At 38.7% G+C, this 19,098-nt stretch overlaps 1 protein-coding gene across 8 annotated transcripts in view; it reads left to right on the top strand.

Annotated features, from left to right (window-relative positions):
* Nucleotides 1-19,098, top strand: part of EML1 (EMAP like 1) — an 82,695-nt gene that overhangs the window by 12,143 nt on the left and 51,454 nt on the right. For 4 of the 8 annotated variants that reach the window (XM_051769554.1, XM_051769555.1, XM_051769562.1 and 1 more), the window contains exons 2-3: nucleotides 15,330-15,512; nucleotides 18,764-18,826. In XM_051769554.1, coding sequence (XP_051625514.1) covers nucleotides 15,330-15,512; nucleotides 18,764-18,826 — 246 coding nt within the window. The remainder of the gene's footprint in view (nucleotides 1-15,329; nucleotides 15,513-18,763; nucleotides 18,827-19,098) is intronic. The other 4 variants (XM_051769556.1, XM_051769565.1, XM_051769559.1 and 1 more) reach the window with 1 other exon arrangement.

Below are 19,098 nucleotides of genomic sequence, written 5' to 3'. Positions count from 1 at the left end.
TATTATTATGCTGGGTTATTAACCTTGGTAGTTGTGACTCAGAAGGTTATGAGAGATTTGTGTGCATATTGTTCCAGGAGGGAGTAACTTCAGGACTTCTCCTCCTTTCTATTTTTTTTGTTTGGGTTTTTTTGGTTGGTTTTTTTGTTTTTTTTTTTTTTTTTTTTTTTAGTTTTTAATTTAAAAAAATGTTTAGCCTCAGGGAGCCCTCTAAATCTAAGCCTTTTACTGCCTCCTGAATTTAGCAGTTGCTTTTCTTGGTTTAAGTCTCTAGGCATGTGTGATGTGAAGCTTTGAAGAAGCTGTTGCCTGGCTGAAGCCTCTCTGGGGGCAAGGAGAAGGATAATAAAGTTTATGCTTTTGACATTTTCCTTCTTTCCATCATGCAGATATTTTAACACGAGTGAAACAGCTGATTTTTGGTAAGGACCTTAAAATTACAGAATTGCTAAGACTGTCTCTTCTGTGGTTTGCTTTTAATTTGGAACAGTTGCTAAAGTCAGTGGTGTGGAAAGCCACATATATTTTGTCAGTGTTTTAATATATGGCATTATAAACTGGTTAATCCATTTAAGAAGTGGAACGAGAGATTCAAGGGGGAGATGTTTCAGCCCAGTTTTCTTAGATGATGCCCAGTGGACCACTGACAAGTACCAGAAGAGGCGAGGAAAGATATTTGTAGGGGGAAAAACCCAAGTTTTTGGATCTTTGTAATTCTGTTTCTGCATGATGACTACCAGTCCCGTGCTCAGCAAGCAAACAATTGCAAAGTCTGTGGCAGTCTGTATCCCCAACAGCAAGCACCTTCACCTTTCCTAGCAAGGCTCTTCAGATGCTATTGAACACTGCTCATGTACTTCCTCCAAGAATTAAATGGATACAGGCCACCTTTTCCTGGCTATTCCTAACTTTTTTCCAGTCTGAGTTCCTTAAAATAAGTGTCTTGTGGGAGTGGATTAGAAGTAGGACGAATACATCAGGGAGGAAAAAAGCTATTTCAAACATCTTGATTGTGACAGGTTCTTTCTCTTTGGGTGTTCACCCAGCTGTGGCATAGGGCACTTCTGGCACTACACTGGTTTGTATTAACTAAGTTTACTAGATTTAGTAATGGCTAAAATATATAAAGTGATTTTAAAACAATTGGTGTTATGCAGCCATCGCTCAGTTTACCGGGCTGTCTGGGTTCATCTGCTGCAGAGACTGTGCACTGTGGAAGCTTTATCTTTACTGTAAATGTAGTGGTAAGGGGGTTTTTTAGTAGAAACTTCATTTGTCTTAAAAAACTAGTGTAAATGATCTGGGTTGACCTGCAGTTTATTGTAGTACCTTTTGTTCTGCAGCATAAATAGTTATACCTGTGTAACAATTGGAAGTCATTTTGTGCTGCAAACAGCAATTCTGTGACTCCGCTGACAAGTCAGCAACTTGCACAGTTGTGAAATCTTTCCTCTTTTTTCCAGTTACAGCTGGGAAAAACTGACATGTTGTTGCTCTCGTGAGTCCCTGTTACCTGTCCTTCAGCGAGCTGTGGTTGAGAGCTGCATACTAAATGTCAGTTATCGTATGGTGCAATCCATATGAGTAGAATTCCCACTTCCACAGCTGTGGGAGTGGAAAACATGGAGCAGTCAAATAAGATCAGTCCCCCAAGGTGACTGGTGCAGAGTGCACTGAAGTCCAGGGGATTCTTCTGACCTTTTGTAGGCACAAACCTTGGGAAAGAAATGAGCATTGTTAAAAGTGATGACATCTTTCAGATGATAAAAGTAGCAGCTTAAAAAAAAAAAAAAAGCTTTTGACACTTTTGACAGGCTTGTACATGATAATTAGATAGTAAAAAGGTGTGGGTTGGCAAGGCATTAGATATGAATGATATGCAGGTTCGTATCCATTTTACTTTAAGCAATGTTGCACTGAAGATGAAGCCCTCTGAACAGTTGTGCAAAGCAGAGGTTTTAAAGTGAAAACAGATTGTATCCATTTGAAATAATCCAAGGAAAGCTGGAGAAAGCTACTGGCACTCTCACTTCTATTTCTGAATAACTCCTTTGCTTCAGTAAGAAGTTCTTAGTACAGCATATTATGGGTATAATCTTAGAACTGTGTGCATTAGCTTACAGTTACACTCAGTATCTTATTCACTTTCAAACTAACTTTCTTTTCTTACACTCTATATTCTGAACATTACCCTTCCTACCTTTGCAACCTGTTGAGGATGCAGCATGGAACAGCTAAAGGAGAAGATGGTTTTTGTAGTTTGTATTAAGGAGGAGGACAAGGAATGGGGGAGAAGGAAGGACAGGAGGAGTGAAGGTGAAGCAGGGCCTTGACCTAACTGTAGTTTATTAACTTTATATTTAACCCATAGGGAAATGAATTCTTGGGAGATATGCATAAGGCAGAAGAAAATACATAGCATTTAGTATTTCTGTGGGATTTGGGGATATCCAGCTTAATTTGCAGGGTATTGTCAGCAGGTCAAATGTATTGGTTGCTGCAGAATTGGGTATAGGTAGTGCCAACTGCCTTCTCTCTCATTTCATGTTTCTGGCTGCAGGCATTGGGTTTTGTGCATGTTTTGGTTGCTGTGCCATCTGGGAGCCTGATTCCAAACTTTCCATCTCCACAGTGGATTCCCAGCTCATTCTCAGAACAAATAGGGACCCACTCCTACCTGCTGAAGCCCCTGAGCTCCCAGCATGGCAATGCTGCCAGCTCTCTGCAGTACCTGCTGGTGGGAGGCACTCACTCCATGCCCTGGGACCATGGCTCCCAAATGCAGCTCCCAGAGGGAAGGCACCCCTGCATATACTGACTTGAGATATGGGGCAATCTCTTCCATGGAGTTGGTAGCAGCCACAGCTGCCTGTATTGCAGGGACTTGTCCGTGGGCAGTCGAGAGGCACTTCTGAGGGCCTGGTCCATGCTGCCACTTTTTAGATAGTATTTTCTCTGCAAATTTTTAACACTGTTTTGATTTCTCAAAAGAAGGTCAGGCTGAGCTCTGGAGGACTCAGCACTGTTGGGAAGGCCCTTTTTCCACCACACCACTGACCTGTCCTGTTTACCAGGCTGCAACTCTTTCAGGAATCAGATGTGAGCTGCCACAATAGCAGGTGTTTCTGCTGAGTGTGCTGTAGTCTCTCATAGCACTGGTGTTAACCAGGCTTCATGTACAGGTCTCAGCATCACAACTGAATGTCCTTCAACCTTTGCCTCTCCTGACTGTTTAGTCTTTAGCCCTACAGAACAGCTGAGGAGACCCTGACTGAGGGCTGCAGGGGTAGAGTTTGGTAGATTTTAGTGATGATGGAGGCAGGGTACACTTTCCACTAGATTAAGTTTCTCAGAGCTCCATCCAATCTGATCTTGAACATTTCTAATAATTAGGGGAATCTGCAGCTTCTCTGGGCAACCTGTTCCAGTGTGTCACCAGATACTGAGCAGGTTGAAGAGCAGAAGCCTCCAGAACTTGCACCATGAGAGCATAGTCTCTTGCAGAGTTTTTGAGGCAATGCTTGGGGAATTCTTGGGACTTGCCTTTACTCTGCTGTAGGCAGTTGTCCATGAAACAAAATGGATTTTTTTATCATCTGGTACAGATCCATGCTAATGGGTCCATGCTAATGCACTCTCCTTGATGTTGTTTTTTTCTGTGGATGAAGCAGCAGCCAAATAGAAAGTTGGAAATCTGGAAAAATTAGAAAAGCTATTAAACTTTCCTTTTTAAACTCTGGGAAGTTAGAATATATTAAAACAAAGGCTGCATAATGAAGCTTGAAATAAAATTGGTTTATTCATGTGTCATAAGATTTTTTAATTACTTCATCATTCCCTATAATTTTCATAGGAATTGTACCTCATTCACTTCAGAAGACACTTTCCTGAAGTCAAATAAATCCAATAAGCATATTTAATGTGAATTTGAAATGCAGTAAATATAAAACCAGTAAATTTGACATCCAGTTCAAAAGCTTGTCTTTTTCTTGCAAGGGGAGCTAGTAGGGCACTGAACTACGTTGGAATACAGTAAAAAGAAATTAATTATATTTTTCTAGGAATTTTTCTTTTTTAATGAATAGGGAAGCAGGAACTATCCCAGTTTGTGAATGACTGCTCAAAAAGTGTTTTTCAGTTAAATATTTGGGTTTGGGGTTATTCTTGTGAGGACTTTTGGGGACTTTTGTTTGTTTTCTTTTTTTTTTTTCTCGACAGTGAGCTTATGAAGCTGCCCTGTTTCCAGCTAAAAGGGGAAAAAAGGAGAGGTGTGGATTTGCTTCAGTGTGTGTGACCTCTTTGCCTCAGTGGCACTCACCACTACAGGTTGTTGGTTTGAGTGTAACTGGGGATGTCTGATCAATGAGATGGTTTTTCCTTCTTCAGCTTTTGGCTTTGCAAATATGAAATGCTTGCTTTTGGTGAAGAATCAACATTTGGACACTGTTAAAAATAGGACCATTGAGGGTGAGGAGTTGGGTCACTGGCTCAGAGAAGCTGTAGCTCTGGGGGTCAGACTTCTCTGCCATGGAAAAAGCCTGAATTCTGGTGTGTTTCCTAAATGGTCATGTTAAATTTTGGGAATATGACCATCTGATCTATGTATCTTTCCATGGGATTGTTTATTATGTTTATGTCTTAGGTAACTAAGTATTTTTTTTACAAAGCTTTATTCTACTAGGCTTTAATCTCAACTGTCTTCTGCTAAACTGAAGGGTATTTTGAAAAAGGGATCTCCTGCTTGCCATGTCTAACTTACAAAATTGATGTGCTGTGATACCGTTTTCTGAACTAGCTCTTCAGTGCATTTGGGAGAAATGTTTTCCAATCACTTTCAGTCCTTTTCCATCTCTCGTAAATCTGGTGATTTTCAAGTTCAGTATGGTGCTAGGCTCAGTGCCCATGGAAATCACTGCTCTGTGCTGTGTTGGGGAAGTTTACTGTTACCTGGATGCTGTTTTAGGCAAATCTTATCACTGCAACAATCTTTACATGCTTACAGACCACTAATCTGTGTTCAGGTCTGCTTTTAAAAATGTGCCTGCTTGAATTGTAAATACAGATTGTACTGTTAAATGGTGCCTTTACAATATTAAATTAATTTAGTTCAAATGGCTATACTTGCCCTACCTTATGTCTGTACACTTGGATACAAAAGTCTGACTTATGTGAGGTCCACCCATAATCAGAGCTAAGAAAGCCTTTTGTCCTTAATGTGAATGGTCATATTGGCCTTAAAGGTTTGTCTTTGCTGATAGGCTCCACCTTATCATGAAGGTTGAAGCTCAGATGCTCGGTAATCACAGGGCTACAAGAGCCTTATCAGCCAGGCTTTCTGCAGGATTTGTTCACACTAGTCCTTCAGCAGAGTGCTATTAGGAGATGGCTTTTGGAAAAGGATTTGCTCTGCACAGCCTTCACCCATCTAATCTCTCAGGTGAAAACTTATAGTTCAAGAAGTACTGACTGACGCCAGAAGGAAATCAGTCCCAGAAAGCCCTTGAAGGAGAGGAACAGTCATGAGCCAGGCTCTGCTTGGACCTTGGCCTGGGGCTTGTTCCCAGCCAAGGGCAGACCAGACGTCTGCTGGCTCTCCCCCTTTTACTGAGGGCTCTCTGTAGCCTTGGGGAGATACAATATTGCAGTAGTTGATCAAAGCGTATTTGTAAACTTTTGTCACCCACCGTGAAAGCTATCGAATAGTTTATCTGTGTCTCCTCCTCCATGGAAGCCTGAATTTCTTTCAAAAATAGGCAGTGTGCATTTGTAGCACTGCCAAATGCTGTGGAGGATGGGGCAAGCCTTGGAGTACAACTTGTTTGCTCTCACAGGGCGGCAGGACCACACTTGCACAGTGTGCTGGGAATGGCATCACAGCTGGGTGAAATGCGTGACAATGCTGTGCACCCATTGTGGTAAAAATAAGAATATGATCTCATGCTAGGGAACCCAGTTAAAAAGAATGCAAATTGTCTTCACTTAGAGGAATTGCATTTGAAACCAAATAATTTTTCAGATTGTTTCTCTGTTTCCTGAAATAAACCCCAAATCATTTTTTATTTAAGGATAGCAAATAAAGGGATTTTTCTTCCTTCTCCTAAACATACTTAAAGCAGTCATTTTCCTGTTTATTACCAGAACATCTAACACTGTCAAATGTGGTATATCTGACTGTGTTTGAGTCCTTGGCAAGAGCAGTTTGTTTTTCCTGCATTAATGTCAGTAAAGATTTTTTGCTGGAGAGTGGGAAAATATGATGGGAAAATTGTAAAAAAAAAAAAAGTTACTATTTTTTATATGTATCTGTCTGAATTAAATGAAAGGAAGACTTAACCCTAATTGAAGATGAAGATGGACAACATGGGAAAAATTCCAGTCTGGTATGGGCATCCTGTATGCTGTTTTACCTCTTCCATCTGAGCAAGGCTGTCACTAGTTAATTCAAGTACTTCTCACAAGCACTAGATTAACTGTCAATAGCGAAAAAATTGTACATATACTGTGGGAGACAGCACTGAACAAGACAGGTTTTAAAAGAAGACTTGAAATAGCTTTCCAAATTTGAAATAATTTTTCCTTTAAATATTTAGGTTGTGATTTGTCTTTGTGACAGCCTGTAATGAAGTCTAATGTTATGCTGCATTAATTTCTGAAACTAAAATATAAATGAGGTACAAAGTTCCAAAGAAAAGTCAGACCAGAGCTGGAAGTGAAGCCATTAGCTGAGAGCAAGTAACCAGAGTTTGCTAAAGTGATAAATCTGCTTTAGACATCAATGACCCCTTCTGCAGGTGCGGGAGGAATGTTTTGTTCTTTTTGTATTATGTCCCTTAGTTTGAGTCTACAGAAAACAATTAATAAAGCTGATAAGCCTCTAAGAAATGTAAATGCAGAATATTTGGGAGCGGTTTTTATCTTACAAAGAAATGCCATTGATTAGAGGCTGAGATTTTCCAATTCTTATTTCTCAGAGGATACACTTATGAAATAAGACAAAAAATAAACTATTTCAAATTGGTGACTATGGATTACTTGCTGTTGATGTAATCTCAGTTTATTAAATCTTTAATTTCTTAAATGAAAAAGTGTTTTATTTGCTTATGTATTTCTGAAGTTTAATATTGTTTTCAATTTGTTTTTAAAACTATATACAATATGATTACATATTTCATTAAAATGCAGATTATAGAAAAATATCAGTAAAAAGTTAATGCTTCAAGTCAATTCGAGTATCAGTTTTCATTTTAATATTGAATATGGAAATTAGGAAAGTGATGAAACATATGCTGACCTAAGTAGTTTAAGTGTTTATATAGTGCTGTCTCTAGTGTAACATAAACACTACATTTGACTGCAGATCAGCTACTGGCTGATGTATCTTCTAGTTTCTTGCTAGTGTGAATCAACTTTTCTCTAGGAAGTACACAACAAACAAGAAAAATAAATTGGTTTGTAATACATTATCAAAGACTAACATCAGTAACCTTTAGAAGGTGTTTTAAGTCAGTTTTCTTGTCTTTTGAATCTCTCCTGACTGTAGGTAACTCCTTCTGCTTTTATGTATATCACATGGTTGAAGAATCAAATTAAGAGATCCAGTCTTTTTAAAGGCAGTGAGAAGATATTGAAATAAGCACTATAAAGTTTCTAGGAAAACATTTAGTATGAACTGATATGTTTATTTTCATGTGGATTAAAATGCATTTAGGAGAAGCAAATCTTACATCTAAGTTGATTCTTTTTGTCTAAGAGTGCTTAACAAAAGCTGGAGTCTTTTTACCTTCCATCACGTGAGGAATTTGAATTCGTTCCTTGCCGGCTCTTGTAGGATGACTTGGACATTGAGGCATAGCTGTGACATGGAGATGGGAGCCATTGTACATTTTCTCCCATGTTCCACAGTCTATTTTCCTTTTCTTATTGTTAAGGGTGTGATACAGACATATCCTGAGCACATCACTGAGAACATAAGATGGTAAAACACACTCAGCTATTCTGCCCTGATACCTTAATTACCCTACTAGGTCCTTTATTTACAAGTTTGTGTTAGCTGTATCTTCAGCTTCTTAACTTAAGGCAGATCCCATGGAGTCACTTTTTTCAAATTACTATCCTTGCATTAATATTATTCTATGGAAGGTCATCTTTAATCCCCTGGTTTCTGTTCACAGTGCTGGCTTTTGGGGTTTATTTTAATGGTATGGGCTGATCTCAGTGTAATGTGAGGAATTATAAGTGGTTAAAACATTTTCTATTGATCTCTGTATCCGAGAGAGCCAGCACAGTAATTCTGAACTGTAAAGCATTTACACTGATAGACCTCTTCTGGGGAAAATTCCTCTAATTTATTGATGTGTCAAAAATTCCTTCCATCTTCCACTTAAGCACTATTGGGGGAGATAATTTTTAACTGGTTGATTTCCAAGTAGAAGCTCATCTGCCATCTGCTTGGGAAAAAGTAGTAAGCTGCTGGCTATAGGTCAACAGCTACAGGCAGGTCAAGGGCACATGCCTATAATTTTGCTGCAGTGATTCCTGACTAATTATCCACAAGGAACTTTCTGAGAATTTTGTGTTTTCTTCTCTCCCATTTTGTTAATGAATGCAGTGCACCCAGCTGTGAGGCTCTGAGTGATGATTGCTATTATTTATCCTTTTAAATTCTGCCTCTAATTTTAGAAAATTATGTTGCCTCTCTTTAAGTTTCTAGTGGTAAAACTGTAAAAGGACAAGTTATTCCTCAGTGAATGTTGGGAAATACAGTAATAAGATTTTATAAATACTGGACTATAGTAGCTATTTTTATTAGAGGAGGGAATATACTGTTCACAAAAATAACCATCTGTAGTCCATATTAGTAGATGAACAAATATTTGTATTATTATTTTTTAATTAGGATGGTTTAGGAGTGATCTGTTCTCAAAAGATGATGCTTTACATTACTGTTAATATGGTTCCCAGTGCAGTCCAGAGTAGGGCATTAGGTGGATGTATGGGTTAGAGTTCTCTCCTTCCCATTTCCTCCTACACATATATACCTTGTGAGGACATGGAAAAACTAATCTGTCTGTTCAGATTACTTAATGTGAGATGTACCTGATTGTACCCAACTAGGGCATCTCCTTGCATTGCTAATCGTTCTTAGGAGCATGCATTAGAATATGGAATGAACTGAAAAGTTGTCCTACCTGTTCAGAAATGGTATGTGTATATAGATTAGATGTAATTTCTCTTTCCTCATAATCAAAACTTTCCAGATAAAAAAGCATACTTTTATCCTATTATATATCCTTTTATAGCAAAACACAGTTAAGAAGATTAGACATTCAGCTGACAACCAGTTTTGATTTCTAGAACTTCAGGTAAAGCAACAGCATCTACAGTTTTATCTCTAGTTAAAAAAATCTGTCTTTTTTTTCCCCCCTAGCCACACAAAATAACAAGATTAAATAGGATAACATTATTTTGGGCTTTAAATCCACTTGCTTCTCACAGTGGAAAGCTCTAATCTGGTCAAAACAGGGTCTAGCAGAGTAGTCCAGCATGTACGAAGACTTTACGATAAGCTGTCGCCCATATGTGTTGTCATTGTCCCCAAGAGGCAAACCTGGAGGGCTGCTGCTGTGTTTCAGGTAGGGTACAATGTTTTGCATTAGAAAAGTGAACAGAGGAAAGATATTTAGTCTGTGAAATACTGTCGACATTAATCTTTCAAACAAAGGGGCTTGGTGTGGCGTTGTCAAAGGAAACTAAACCTGCTGTTTTATTTTCCCATTGTTCTCTTGTACAGAGAGTCTTCTGGTCTGCAAATGACCACTGACAGTATGCCACAGAAATTGTCACAGGGAGAATACTTGGTACTTTCCAGATCTTGCATTGAAGCCTGGCAACAATGTTGAGCTGCATTCCCCTGTTTCTGTGCCACAGGGAACTGTTTGTGTTCCTTTTTTCGAGAAGTTGGATGGCTGTCTCTCTCTTCCCCGTTCTCCTTTTTCTCTCTGTTGCTGTCAACTCAGACACACTGTAACTATCAAATTACTTGTCTGTCTGACTTCTGTGCCCCAGACTCAAAGATGCATGAAATGAACTCAAAAGGGAGGGCAGGATTTTGAAGATGTCGGAGATGCCTGCCACAGAGGGATGTTTTTCTGCACTCCTAGAGTTTCAGGCTAAACGTACAGAGTCAAGAGAGGTGAAGCAGAGAGGTCATTTGAAAGTTGGTGGTAGTATGACTCCAGGAGAGCTTGAAGGAAATAGTTCAAGTTTCTCAATTACTTGCATGAGATCTCAGGGATGATGTGGGAAGAAGGGGAAGTTGCCAAATGTGTGCTGAGTGACATGTGCCACATCTGACAGTTTTACAGTTAGTGGAGTCAGAAAACCGTGGGCCTTTATTGGTGGAAAAATGTTTCTGGAAGTGTAGCATCTTTAGTGTTCTTAATTGCTTGCTAGTGTACTGGGTCAAATTCAGTGTATAGATCTCCCTGTCTGAATTCATCTGCAGGATTGTAGGGGGTTTGTTTGCTTATTTTTTTATTAAATACTACTTTTAAGTTTCTTTTGGTGGCATGGCTTTCTTGATAGCTACTGTGTTCTATCACAGAGTTTGCTGCATGCTGGGGGTAGAGAATTCCCTTCTGTCCATGTGCATGTTTCATAAGGCTCTAATAGTGGCCCTGAAGTTTCATAGCAATTTCCAAGGAATGTAAATACTTGTACCAACTCATTTCAGAAGTGCAGAACATGACACACTTACTGATATCTCTGTGACGGAAAGTATTCCTACCAGTTGAGCTCAGTTCAGGCTTGCTGGCACAATCTGTATCTTTGTGCTAGAAGAAGAGCTTCTCTGTGTGTGGGTGATGCTGCCTTTTCACTGCTATCCTTTGCCATGTTTTCCATCATGTGGGTTATCTTTAGTTTTTGCCAAAGACCACCACTGGAATTTGCTGTCCTCAGAAGGCTTACATTTTCTTTCCTGATGTCCTGCAGAGAACCTAAATACAGGGACAACTCTGCAAATACTTTGAGATGCTACTTTTAAAGTGTATTATAAAAGTGTCTAGCTACCACAGTTGCAAACAAGTTTGGAAGGACTTCATGTACAATTTTATCCTGTTAATTGATGCTCCAAAGAGGCCACGTAGATTGAATAAACTCAGATTTTTTTGCCAGTCTTTTGAGAATTGGTACCTAATGTTTCCACTGCAAAGTCAGCTGCCATGGTCTGAGCTGGACAAGACAGCCTCAAAATTAATGTCTGCATAATTCAAAGGTGAAATATGTTTAATGAAGTAGTTCTTCTGGGGGGGGGGGAGCTGGGGGAAATGCCAAGTCTATTTTAATTATTTCCTACACCATTAAGGTACACTCTAGATTTAGGTTTTTCAGAAGGTAGAAATTATAGAAAATAGTATGCATTTTAATAGGCTTCTTTCTAACTAATATTGTAAGTACATTAATTTTTCTTCAACCTACATACAGTGAAATAGTATTGAAATCATTCTTGTAAACAGCATACATGTCCTGTTGTTGGCTTTGCTTCAGCTGTTTCTTCACATTTGGCTAAGCTCAAGTAATAAATTGCTGAAAAACTGGAGTACACTCTGGAAGCAGATTAATCATCTGACTCAGTATTGTCTTTTAGTTTGCCACGAGAAATCTTTCCAATCTATGAGATCATGGATTAGCTGGTTGGAAAATTTAAAGAGGGGCATGTAGTACATTCCCTTTTTGTGCTGCCTTCCCTTTGAAACCTGCAGTATCTCAGCAAAGCAAAACTGAAGGACTCTTCCTTCCAAGTTTTACCACAAATATGTATTACCATCTGAATTGATACCTCCTCGTTTTATCTAATTTTGGACGTTGTAGGTGGCATTTATCTCACAAGGTGTAGATTTACTCCCTGCCTGCGGCACTGGGGCTGGGATCTCTAAGGTCCCTTCCAACCCAAACCATTCTATAATTTACATGTTTGATGCTTATGATTTAGACTTGCCTTAAAATCCGTGAAAAGAAATGAATGCTTGTAGAAGGTGACTCACTGCAGATTTCTAAAAACATGTTGCATAAACTTTGCTGTAAAGTCCTTTCTCTTCCCACTGATAGAAAGAGGTAATGATTAATTCTGTTGATGCTGCCCATGTGGGTGATATGATGTCTTTTCTGCCTGTCCGTGGGCAAGGGGTGGTAGTGACTGATAAGTGGATCTAACACTTAAAGACAATTTGTTTGGATTTGTAGTCTCCTTCATATGCCTTTCCAAATTGCATTACAAATGTGTGCTAAAATATTCCTTGCAAGTGTCCTTTGCTGTGAGGATGAGTGGTACACTGCAGAGGCAGGTCACAAATTAGGCTAACAATGCTGTTCTTGCTCATGTGGGCAGAATAGGTGACATCTGATGTGACATTCTTGTTGTTGTTTTGTTAATTTATAGCATTAATTGTTTTTTTTCTCTTCTGATACCATACCACTTGGCTTACTTGGCTGTGTTGAAGTTGCAACTTTATTGCTCAACATACTGGGATACAATGATCTCAATGGCAAGAACATTCCATCCTCTACTTGCATAATAAACAGGTTATGCTTATTTTACAATTGAACTTTGCATTCTTCAGAAAACATAGTTTTATTGTATTCTCTGTCTCTTTTCTAGCTTACTTGTATATGCATGCAAAGAGGAGGCAAAGTGAAGTATTATTGGACTGGAAGAAATCTTGTCTTCAGATGCAGTCTTCCTGAAAGTTGTTACAAATTTTATTCTTTTCTGCATCCTTGGAAGGGAGCTGCATCCAGTGGGATAACCACCATAAAAAACAAACAAGCTGTAGGTTACAGAAAAAGATGATGGCTATGTTACAAAGAACCTGGAAGAATGATGATAGTGGAAGGCACAGACATGCTGTGACCAGAGGAGGGGTTTGCTGGTGCCTATTGGTCAGTGAGGGTGTGAGGGGAAGAGTCACAGTGGCAACTGGGAGAAGGGGGAAGAAGGGAGAGAGCTGGACATCTTAACAGTTGTTAGTGGGAGTGATTTCTTACAAGACTGTAAATAAACCAGTGCCACGGATTTAACACTCGAAGATTTATGTCTGGACAAAATTACTGTTTCTACACACTTAAAAATTACTGGAATTGATACTTTAGTGAGGATGTTTTCTTTTGTAACAAGGGCTAGAATCATTTTAACACCAACTGATTTTTCCCTGGGCTTCCTTCTCTGCCCTGATTTTGGGATTTGGCTCTTTCTTGTTGACTGAATTCAGAGGAAAACTATGCCTGACCGTATTGAATTTGGCAGAATGGCTGGAGTTTGATTTTGGCTTGTATTGGTTAAATCAAGCTTTTGATTTGGTTGCCTATTGTCCAGTATGCTAATCCATGTTATTTCCAGCTGAGTTAAAGTGTAAAGTCATTAGAGCAGCGTGGGGCTTTTGTTTGTATGAGGAAAGGTTAAGTTCTGCAGGCAGCTCATACTGCTGCCAGCACTGCTGCTAATCTGAGTTTGGGGACTAATCACCTGTAACAGCTGCAGGACAGAGTCCTGTGCTGAGCAGAAATCTGATTAGGCCAAAGTTTGGAAAGCTTTGTCATGGAGAAAGTTTTTCAACTTTTTTCAGGAACTTGAGTTCTGATTTAGTTCATTCAGAACCAGATACTTACCTTGCCATTATGTTCAGCCTAATAATATCCTGGTGCTGACATTTTAAGTAAGTCCTGAAAATCCTATAACATAATTAACAATCAAAATTTAAACTATGTTAGCCTGTGGCTATTTATGGACTGTCAGTATCATTATATTGTTTCTGAGTTGTTTCTAATTTGGTTTTTGGAAACCACAAATAGCTGTTGGGGGTGTGAAGGGTAAGGAAGCCAAAACTCAGCTGATTAGCAGATGTCAAAAACAATCTGTATGGGGGTGGAGATGAGTAGATTGTTAAAAAAAAATTAATGCAATTTTTCCCTAGAGCCTTATGTTTTAAAGTATCTATGCATTAACATTTTTGGGTATGCTTTAAAATGTACTCAGAAACTGTTATTTTCCTTTTTGAAACACTTACTTTGTTTTAAAATTCATCAGGAGTTATTATGCACAAACCATTTAACTTTTGTTTTATGCCCTTTTACAAAATAAGTGGAAAACTCTGGTTTGCAATGGAGGAGAAATAAGGACACAAGAATTGAAAACAAATACCAGCTTATTCACAAAGAGAGCTCAGCTTTAACAGAAGAAATCCATGCTGCAGACTTGCATTAGAAATGAGTGAGAGGTCAATTATGACTGCAGATAGTAGCATAAATATCCATTTTTTCTAGAGTACAATTGTCAATTGAAAGCTGTAATCCATGACAAACATTACTGAAGATGATCCAGGAAGTTAGTGCCCAATTTGTTTTACGTTTCAATTTTAGTTAAATAAAATTTTGCAGTGCTCTTTAAAAACTGCACTTCTTTTTTCTCTAATTGGTACTGACTTAGACATCTTTGGTGTTCCTTTTGTCTTCCTTTCTTCTTCTTTTCCCTAACTTAATATTGTAAGAAATTACAGTGTTTCTATGTGATAGGAGCTGCAGTGGAACAAAAGTGCTCATTTAGGAAAAATATTCTTATTACTAGTTTTGAGTGGAAAGAACATGTAGTCCTCATCAGGCAGTTGCAGGCTTAAAGCTTCTGTGGGTTATTTCCAAATAATGGGTGCATTCATTGTATGCAAAGTAATTACCCTTTTAAGAATTTGCAGGCTTAGAGTACAATTACTGAGTAATTCTGAATTTATTTAGGTCTTTATTTCAGTCAGAGGGAATGTTCTCAAAGCTGGTGGTATAAACTAAAAGTTAGCAGATGGGTTAGTATCTATTCTTCAGTCTGTGGATGATAACTTGAAAAAGTGTAAGCCTGTCTGTTGCTTACATATGTATAATGTATCTCTATCACATATATGAGAAGGAAAACTCTGGAAGGGTATGTAGCATATCAGAAAATGTAGCTCTCTACCTGACAGTGTCAGAATGTTGTGTTGAGCAGAACAGTGAAGGGCAATGATTGATCACTGCAGTTCAGACATGTAGATAATTGGTAGTGGGGCCCAATTAACAAGTGACCCTGAAGCCAACCTCATCATCACATCTTACTTAAGTGCTCATCTTTTTTATTTGGTTATTTATTTTTATTTCCATCTCTTCCTTTTGGTCACTTAAAAACTTTCTTCCTCAAGAGGTCATCAGGTCTGAGAAAAGCCTTCCTTTTACCTGCAGCCAGTTATGTAAGGTATTCCTTGATGACTGTACATTATTGACAATGCATCTTTTTCTACTGTTTTGCTCAGATGACAGTGCCTCTGCTGCAAGCAGTATGGAGGTAACAGATCGCATTGCCTCCCTGGAGCAGCGTGTCCAGATGCAGGAAGATGACATCCAGCTGCTCAAATCTGCCCTTGCTGATGTGGTCCGACGCTTGAATATTACAGAGGAACAGCAGGCCATGCAGAACAAGAAAGGACCTACCAAAGGTTTGCATTTCAAATAGATGTAAAATAGGTAGTGCAATTCAACGGGTGTTTTGTGTGTATTAAAATAGATTGTTCTTTACATCTTGAAATACTCAAAATCAGCAAACCAAACTCTAAATGAAATACATTTGGACTTTACCCTGTTAAAGAGAACACATAGAAATCCAAATGTTTAAATCTATGGTCTTCTACAGTTTACATGAACCAGCAAAGTATTTACATGTTCTTAGTGCTTAATCCACAATCTAAATTTAACCATTGCTGCCACTTCTTTACTTTTGATCAAGATTATTTTATAAACTCTTTAGGGAGTACTTTGTTTTCTGTGAATGAAACTCCTAATAGGTTGGGGGGTTTTTAATCTAAAAAAATGAATTAAACTTAAGTAAAATAGGATTAAAATTAAATTGAAAGTGTCTTAAGTGTCTTTGGATGGTACTCTAAGACAGCTCTAAGCCAGCACAGAGGTGACATGACTGAGGAGATGGTGCAACACCAAGTGCTCAGCTATGGAGGAAAGGTAGAGCTGTGGTTGTTGCCTGACCATGTTCCAGAGCAGCAGATCCAGAGCCAGCAAGGTGCCAGGTGTGACAGAATGTTGTGCTGTGTCACATGTGCCACAGTGTGCTCTCTCTTGGTTCCTGCTCTGCAGGAACAGGTTTGTCTGTGCACAGATCAGAAAAGGTAGACTTGAACATCCAGCACTTTGCAGTTATAAAGATTGGCTAAAACCCAACCAGTGTGATTTACTGTAGTCTGTGAGGCCACAGAGGCCTGGGACACTGCCTATGTTCAGCTTAGCAGAAATGCACAAAGTATTTTTGAGAGGTCTTAGGAGTAAGAATAGTAGAAAGTAAGTATGACTGACTTCACAGGCTCTCTGTTGTCTAAGTTAAGAAATTGTTTCTTTTGGGGCACTGGTATATAAGACAAAACCTTAATTTGCATCAGAAGTATGTTATGCAGTTATGGATTAGTACTTTTTACTTTTCTCAGCTGGAAGTTAGGACTTCCTTTCATCTCAATTGTGTATTTGTGACTTTGCAACAGTCAACTTTCAAATGCAGTTTTGGCATTGATTTAACAGACTAGGTAGGGAACCACTTAATTAATTTGCTGAACTGAGATGTCATGTTTGTCACAAAGTTTTGTATCAGGAGATGAGGAAAAGTGAAAAGGACATAATTACAGAGCCAAATTATTAGTTGGTTGTATATCATGCTAGTAGTCAGACAGAACATGCAGTAAATATCTATTATCTTGTTCTTGTGTACTTTTCCCTTTCTGTTGTCATCTCCTCATTTTGTCTTTTATTGAAAAAAAATTAAATATCAGATAAGTTAAATGTTGTTAAAGATAGCCTCCACTGTGATAAAATGTTCCATCAAATCTGGTTGTACAAGGGATTAGGAGGGTTCGTGTTGCCTGTAAAATAGATATTATCTGATGCATGGAGGAAATAAAGTCTAGTAATTATTACCGAGTTGTAACCAAATCTGTTCTTCTTGCCCGCTGGCTTTACTTAGCAAAATCCAGACCAGATTTTCATGGATTCTGTGAGCAGAGATAAACTCTGAATCAGGAGAGGCTTTCTTGGTCATGGCAGATCGCTAGAGCCATAGTTCAACATACATTGAAGAAAAGCTGCTGTGAGCCTTTCCCTCTGCCTTCTATGGCTGGTTTTGTGAGTCTTTTGGTTGTTTGTGGTTTGGTTTTTTTTAAATGTATATATGACATGACTGCTTCTTACCATGTATGTGTAATTACAGTGTAAGAAGTTTTGCTGTAATGATGCAAATGGAGGACTACAAATGTTAATTGCTCTTCCATTGCAAATTACCAAAATGAGTCCTGGTACTTGCCACCTAATTTCTGGAAATTACTATTGTGACAGTTTATGTAAAGAACTTTAATTTTTCTGTACATCAGTTGTGTCAGTGTAGTCAACCTTATTAAACATGAATTATAAACATGAAAGAGAATCTGAAGTATGTTGATGGAAGGGTATGGACAGATTGCTCCAGGATCAATATGATCAGGCAAATGTCGGATTTATTAGGAGAAAGACAGATTAGATAGTGCTCATGATGCTCAGCTTCTTGTTCACACTACATTGGTTACATAAGGAAAACATACTCTGCTGTCCACTGCTAATTGGACCACAACAGGTGGTCATAGGAGATGAGAAAACTTTATTCACCTGCCAAAACTCCTCCTTGGCATCTTGGCACAAGGCCTGCAGCCATATTAGTGGCGCAGCATTTTTTACTATCTGCACCCAGCCATGCCAGGGGAGAAATCACAGAAATGCAACAGAAACTGTTCACACAATTTCTGCCCTGCGACAGAAGTATTCTGATCACTTGTTTCTTCCAGCTGTTTTGTCAAATATGATGCATTTTACATGATGGCCTGTCTTTCCTACAGTAGGCACAACTACTGTGTAACAAATTATATGCAATTACTTAGCATAAGTATTTTAGCCAGGAATAGTGTTACAGAGACTGTTGATGGAGACTGTAAGGAGAGGGGCTTGCTTAGACAAGGGAGGAGCTGGAGTGGTGGCTTCTCATGCTTTACCACTTGGGCTGCATGGACTGGATCTGTTTACTTTACCTTTATCATTTAGTGACTGATTCCACATGCGGTATTTTAAAAAGTGGAATAAGGTCTCAGAATGTCACAGAATTCTTGTCCATGCAAACTGGGGTTGGAAGCATACTGTCTGCTGCTGTTTTCATTTGATCCACAGGTGAAATATATCAGGATTAAAAGTGTGTGTGTGTGTTTGGGGATCTCAGTGCCTTTGGAAAAACAGGTTTCCGAGTACTGTTTAAAGTCTGGAACAAGAAGCTTCATGGGGCAAATTACTTTGTTTTTCTTAGTACTTCAGATTTAAACTTGATTTAAAGATTTCAACTTTCAGACTTTCAAATCTATAATGGAAAAATGTTGAGCTTGTTGCCAGTCTTTGTGTGTATTCTTGTTCTAGACTTGAGCTAAGCAGCTTAAAAGCAGTGTACATCATGGAAAGGGAGTGGCTTATTTGTCCATTTGTGGAGCTCCTTCACTAATGTGTGTTGAGTTTTTGTTTAGGTTTTTTTTTATTATTTTTTCCCCCTTCCTTATTTAATTCAACTACTTGGTGGAGTTCAGTATGGCTTCCTGCCTTTGTTTTACCTGTGTTTGTTGTTCTTTCCTTTTGCAATTTTTGGTTTGTTTGTAAACTTAACAGCCCTATTAATCCGTAGATCAGAGTATGATTAAAAAAGCTGCTGCTGAGGCTGATAAACTTGTCAGTCCTGCTACCACAGGTAAGATCTTGAAGCACCAGATCTTAAAAATAATCACTACTGACAAAGCAATCATAACAATGTGTTTGAGTTACTGACTTCTAACAGCAATGGCATGTTTGGGGTTGTGTGACTTTGATGCCAGTTACCACTGGTGTGAACTAGGTGTCGTAAATACAACTAAATAGCTCCAGAGTAAACAGAGGACTAATTGAATAATGCATAGTTTTTCTGTGTGCTATGTAAGAGTTTCGTGGTGTTGTTTTCTACACTAGATGACCTCTAGTTCCAGG

This window comes from Manacus candei, unplaced genomic scaffold (genome assembly GCF_025592945.1).
Source record: "Manacus candei isolate 608988 ecotype Guabito, Panama unplaced genomic scaffold, ASM2559294v1 h1tg000109l, whole genome shotgun sequence".
Taxonomy (NCBI): domain Eukaryota; kingdom Metazoa; phylum Chordata; class Aves; order Passeriformes; family Pipridae; genus Manacus; species Manacus candei.
Note: the sequence above shows the minus strand (reverse complement) of the source record. Positions and strands in the feature narration are given on the sequence as shown.